General features: G+C 41.1%; 2 protein-coding genes across 2 annotated transcripts in view; one reads left to right on the forward strand and one right to left on the reverse strand.

Moving 5' to 3' along the window:
* Positions 1 to 1,373, forward strand: part of LOC118426696 (endothelin-converting enzyme 1-like) — a 21,353-nt gene extending 19,980 nt beyond the window's left edge. Inside the window, exon 21 of the mRNA XM_035836225.1 lies at positions 601 to 1,373. Within this exon, the coding sequence (XP_035692118.1) occupies positions 601 to 700 (100 nt within the window). The 3' untranslated portion in view covers positions 701 to 1,373. The remainder of the gene's footprint in view (positions 1 to 600) is intronic.
* A 181-nt stretch (positions 1,374 to 1,554) lies between these two features.
* Positions 1,555 to 6,215, reverse strand: part of LOC118426697 — a 40,550-nt gene continuing 35,889 nt past the window's right edge. Inside the window, exon 8 of the mRNA XM_035836226.1 lies at positions 1,555 to 3,290. Coding sequence (XP_035692119.1) covers positions 3,166 to 3,290 — 125 coding nt within the window. The 3' untranslated portion in view covers positions 1,555 to 3,165. The remainder of the gene's footprint in view (positions 3,291 to 6,215) is intronic.

Consider the following 6,215-nt stretch of genomic DNA (forward strand, 5'->3'; position numbering starts at 1 on the left):
TTTAACACAATTTACCTCCGTAATGTTGGTGTCGTCTATTGACCTTATATGACCTCGTTTGTCAGCGGGTATGGGTAGCGCCAGTTTACGAAGTTTTGTTTTGAAAATAAGTCAGAGGTTTTAAATCCGGCGTAGGGTGACGATACGGCCGCTGTATATGGCCGAACGCGTGCCGAAACATAGATCAGCGGTCCGCGTGGCCGTAATCGGCAGTGTTTTTGTACCTGCGGGACCGGAAATCGTGTGGCCGTGGCCGCGTTGGACAGGTGGCCGCTAAGCCTATTTCTTAATCATTACGAATCCAAGGGACCGACAAAAAGTGGCCACTATGGGCAGGTGGCCGTTATGCAAAGGTGGCCGCTAATACAGGTTTGACTGTATGTCCAACATCCGGTCCACCAAAATTTTTCAGGTCTGGTTTTTCTGGACCGGTCCACTAAGAAAAACGATTTTCTCCGGTACACCCTACCGGTACCCAGCCCTAGTACAGGACATTGACATTTTCATAATAACTACGGCTGATTAAAAGGCTATGGGACGAATGAATGAATGAATGAATAAGTTGATAATACAATGTACATGTATTGTGTTGATTGGCAGGGTGCAAGGAACTCTAGCCCACCTGCAGGAGTTCCAGGCCACGTTCCAGTGTCAGGCTGGTGACAGGATGTTCCAGCAGGACAGATGTGATGTGTTCTAGTCAGACATGGATGTGATGTGTTCTAGTCAGACATGGATGTGATATGTTCTAGTCAGACATGGATTTGATGTGTTCTAGTCAGACATGGATGTGATGTGTTCTAGTCAGACATGGATGTGATGTGTTCTAGTCAGACATGGATGTGATGTGTTCTAGTCAGACATGGATGTGATGTGTTCTAGTCAGACATGGATGTAATGTGTTCTAGTCAGACATGGATGTGATGTGATCTAGTCAGACATGGATGTCATGTGTTCTAGTCAGACTCAGCTCATTTAAGCTAAGGGCACAACCTGCCGTACGTGTTATTTGTCCATACGTTTTTTTTGGGGAGGGCACGTCTGCCACATTTTTTTAAAACGTGGGCCGGGGAAGAGATGGCAACAGCAGGGAGGGAGCACGTCTCAGTGCACGTCACTTGCAAGGTTGCACAGAGTGTAACCATGCCGAGAGCAGTTGCGTGCATTGATCATTGCACAAGTGGTAAGTGAGTTGTACGTATGATGTCTGAGTGAATTGCCACATTACCACATGCAGGCCATACTTACACGTGCTGCGTAAGTACTGTTTCCTTACTCACATTGGCTGCACGGGGCACGCGCGTCGCCCGTACCGACTCCTACGGGGGGCAGATTTGCAGCCCGATTGCAGACAAAGTTGCAAGTAACGTTCTACAGCAGGTCTGCATGCTCCAAAATTTGCCAGATTCTGTAGGATTTTGTACGGAGGCAGTACTTACCACTTACGGATCTCTAAAGATTGCCCACGTTTTGGCAAGTAGACGTATTTGCACATACGGCGGGTTGTGCCTTTAGCTTTACCATGTTTACAGCAATGACAAGGTATGCAATTAGTATTACACTGATTTTTATTGCCAAACTGAGACTGCCACCATATGGAAGGTTAGGCCCTGGAAAAAACTTTGTCAGTGTTTCCAGTTATATAAGTCCCAACAGGCCATAGCAAAAACCTGCCGACCCTAGAGTTTCTTACATGTAAGTTGACCTCTGGCAAGGAACATAAAATCCAAGTGATGAAATTCAAAATAGACTCCAGGACTCCTGTATTTCACACATTTTGAACTGTTGACATAGAAATTTGTACCAATACCAGTAGTATAAAACATTTTACTTCTTAATATACCTGTGCTTGAGTGTAACATTATATTGCTTAAATGTAATTCTAAGATCACTATGGCTGAAGAACAAAAAGGAAAAAAAGAGCATCCCTACCTACTGGCGCTATCTTTTTCAGGACTGCAACAAGAAACACAATAATCTTTTTCCTAGGCCTGATAGCATTTCTTTGACAACACCTAACAAAAACGAGTACATAGCTGCCAATATATTCACTCTAATATCACCCAACCAATTTGAGATTGTAAGGAAAAAAAAGTGCTTCATCCAATGAAATTCATAAATGTTATTCTGCTGAACTTGTTTTTCTAAGTAGATTGAATTAATGGCACCCAATACCATAATACCACCACTAACCATAATACCACCAAGTAAAATGTGCAAAATGACTCTAACTTTTAAGTTACAAGGGAAGCACATCTCAACTATGAATTTTATACCATCTGAATTGCACGAATTACTTCTTTTCTTGTAATCAAATAAATATGGCACTATATGAGCTATGGGATACGCTGGGTAGTAACATTTTACACAGTTAAGTTTCTACCGCTTTAAGGACACATAAGTTACCACTCTTTATGGCCTTAATCTGTTCATCAGAACTTCTGTAAGTTAACTTCATGATTTTTTGCCAGTGCATAGCACCGGCTTTGAATCAACAGAAGCGGTTCACTCAACCGTTCGTTTGGATGCATGGATTTAACCAAACCCTTCCAATAGCTCTTCTAAACACCTGATTGCGTAATTGAGTCAGCGTGGCCAAGCGGTCTGGGGCACTTTACTTATTTGAGCATTTTGCTTCTGCAGCCGTGGATCGTGGGTTCGAACCCCACTTGCTACAATTTTTTTTCTTTGTTAGACAAATCTCTTTTACTATTTTTTTAATAGAAGACAGACCAGTTCAGTAATTCGATGTTTAAAAACACTTTTTAGTGTGATTTTGTTAAACATCCAGGCTTTTTCCAAAATACGCACCGGCCAGCTTTTTTCAGAAGCTTTCTTGTTTCAGTAAAAATATAGCTAAAACATAATGTGGGATTACAACGTTCAAGAATAAAAGGTTTTCTAATCGTTACACAGTCACACAACAATCATATACAATCAATTGCACCTTCCCATTTCAAGTAAAAAAAGCCAGCCAAATTTGCCAGGCCAGAGCAAATATCCTAACAGTTACTCTACTAGCTGCCTGAACTAGAATCAACCCAACGTTAATAAATGCATATTGCAAAATGTTGACAACTGATTGCAAGAACCCATCTTAGAGATAGTGTGGCCTTCTGTATAATTTTATAATTTGATATGTTACAGAACTACCTACTTATACTCCTATTGCCTGTCACCATCACTATCTCCATCAGAAAACATGGCGTTATACAGCACCTCTTGTTGGTTCAGAAGGTGATATCTGGTTGTCTTCTGTCTCAGCAGATCAAACTTTTTTCTTATAAGGCCTGTATGGAGAAGACAAGGTATGTCAGGTATGTCTCAAGTGCTAAATGTCCTTGGTACTTAATAACATTCACACTAACATTACTGTCCTCAGTTCTGAATGAAATTCAAACTAAGAAGGATGTCTGTTGGATCCAGTCTGAAAGTCTCTCCAGTACATGGGACTGTCCCTGGTGCTGAATGACAGTAACAGTAACAGAGATGCAGTCCATGTCTGAATATTATTCACACTAACACTGCTGTCCCTGGTGCTGAATGACAGTCACAGTAACACTGCTGTCCCTGGTGCTGAATGACAGTCACAGTAACAGAGCTGCAGTCCATGTCTGAATATTATTCACACTAACACTGCTGTCCCTGGTGCTGAATGACAGTCACACTATAACTGCTGTTCTTGTTGCTGAACTGATACATTCACACTAACACAGCTGTCCCTAATGCTGATTTACATTTACACTTAGAGTGCTGTCCCCGGTACTGAATGACATTACACTTACACGGCTGTCCCTAGTGCTGAATGACATTCACACTTACACTGCTGTCCATGTTCTGAATACACTGCTGTCCCTGGTACTGAATGACATTACACTTACACTGCTGTCCCTAGTGCTGAATGACATTCACACTTACACTGCTGTCCCTGGTTCTGAATAGCATTCACACTAACACTGCTGTCAGAGTGCTGGATAAATCAACTTACACTGCTGTCCCTGGTACTGAATGACAATGACACTAACACTGCTGTTCCTGAATGACATTACACTTACACTGCTGTCCCTAGTGCTGAAGGACATTCACACTTACACTGCTGTCCCTAGTGCTGAATGACATTCACACTTACACTGCTGTCCCTGGTGCTGAATGACATTCACACTTACACTGCTGTCCCTAGTGCTGAATGACATTCACACTTACACTGCTGTCCCTGTTTCTGAATAGCATGCACACTAACACTGCTGTCAGAGTGCTGGATAAATTAACTTACACTGCTGTCCCTAGTGCTGAATGACATTCACACTTACACTGCTGTCCCTGGTTCTGAATAGCATTCACACTTACACTGATGTCCTTGGTACTGAATGACATTACACTTACACTGCTGTCCCTAGTGCTGAATGACATTCATACTTACACTGCTGTCACTGGTTCTGAATGACATTCACACTTACACTGCTGTCAGAGTGCTGGTTAAATCAACTTACACTGCTGTCCCTGGTACTGAATGACAATGATTGACACTAACACTGCTGTCCCTGGTGCTGAATGATATTGACACTAACACTGCAGTTCCTGATGCTGAATGACATTCACACTTACATTGCTGTCCCTAGTGCTGAATGACATTCACACTTACACTGCTGTCCCTAGTGCTGAAGGACATTCACACTTACACTGCTGTCCCTAGTGCTGAATGACATTCACACTTACACTGCTGTCCCTGGTGCTGAATGACATTCACACTTACACTGCTGTCCCTAGTGCTGAATGACATTCACACTTACACTGCTGTCCCTGTTTCTGAATAGCATGCACACTAACACTGCTGTCAGAGTGCTGGATAAATTAACTTACACTGCTGTCCCTGGTACTGAATGACATTGATTGACACTAACACTGCTGTCCCTGGTGCTGAATGATATTGACACTAACACTGCCCCTGTTTATAACATTGACACTAACACTGCTGTCCCTGGCTTCAAGTAAAATTGACACTGACACTACTGTCAATTGTGCTTGATGATGTCAACACCAATACTGTTTCTGGTGCTGAATGACATTCGAACTGACAGTTCTTATTTTATTTCAGTCATACCACAGGTATGGTTCAAATATATTGTCTTCGTAATGTTTCCTCTTCTGTCATTCTGGGACTAAATGACCGAAAATTTGGAACAAGGGTGGAGAAGGCCAATACCCTCAGGCGTTTTTTTCTTAATTTTTTTAAATAAATGCCCTTAAAATGATTTTACTTAGGTTTTTCGGCCATTTTTAGACCAATACTGTATTGACCTATTTTTGCACCCTGTACCCTGGTATCACAACTGAACGACATGAAATTTGGTACAGAGGTGCCTTGCACATAATATGCCAGTAACACTTCAATAACACTTTTGGTATTTGTGCATGCTTGATTTTTGCTCCTGCACCTTGGTATAGGAGTGCCCTGCACATATGCGCACATGGATTCAATAACACTTTTGGCATACAGTACAACAAAATGCTTAATTTTGAGATTTTTGGCAATCTTTTTTAACAACGTACATTTTGGGCTCCTGTACCTGTACCCTGGATCTACAATCAAATAACCTGAAATGTGGTATAGGAATGATAGGAGTGTCTTAGATATATGACCAAGTGGATCAAATAACAGTCTAGGCATACAGTACAACGAAATGCTTAATTTTGAGGTTTTGACCCGAAAATTACATTAAATTTTTTGGCTCCTGTACCATGGTTTGACAACCAATTGAGCTAAAATTTGGTATAGGAGTGCTTGGACATATGCGCACATGGATTCAACAACACATTTGGCATCTAGATCTACTGTGTTATAACATACTGTAAACTATCCCTTGTTATGAAAGAAAAAGTCTTGAATGTTAAAAATAATTTGTTGTTTGTGTAGCCATTTACATGTATCATAATTATTCCATGACAATTGTGGCAATCATGTGGTGTATAGTGGTTATACATATAGCCTGTTACTGTATAAGTACATGAGAGAAATGCTTATATAGACGAAGATTCCTTTTCCATGCGCTTTACCAATTGTGCCTAAGAAAGGTACTCTTACTTATACGACAGTGGACACTAGTACTTTGAATACTCCATGTACAATAGTAGCTTAGATACTCTGTTTTTTTTTTACAAATGTACCTGTTTGTTTACGAATAAAGCCTTGAAAAAAAAAAATTAAAAAAAAAAAA

The sequence above is a fragment of the Branchiostoma floridae genome, chromosome 11 (genome assembly GCF_000003815.2).
Source record: "Branchiostoma floridae strain S238N-H82 chromosome 11, Bfl_VNyyK, whole genome shotgun sequence".
NCBI lineage: Eukaryota > Metazoa > Chordata > Leptocardii > Amphioxiformes > Branchiostomatidae > Branchiostoma > Branchiostoma floridae.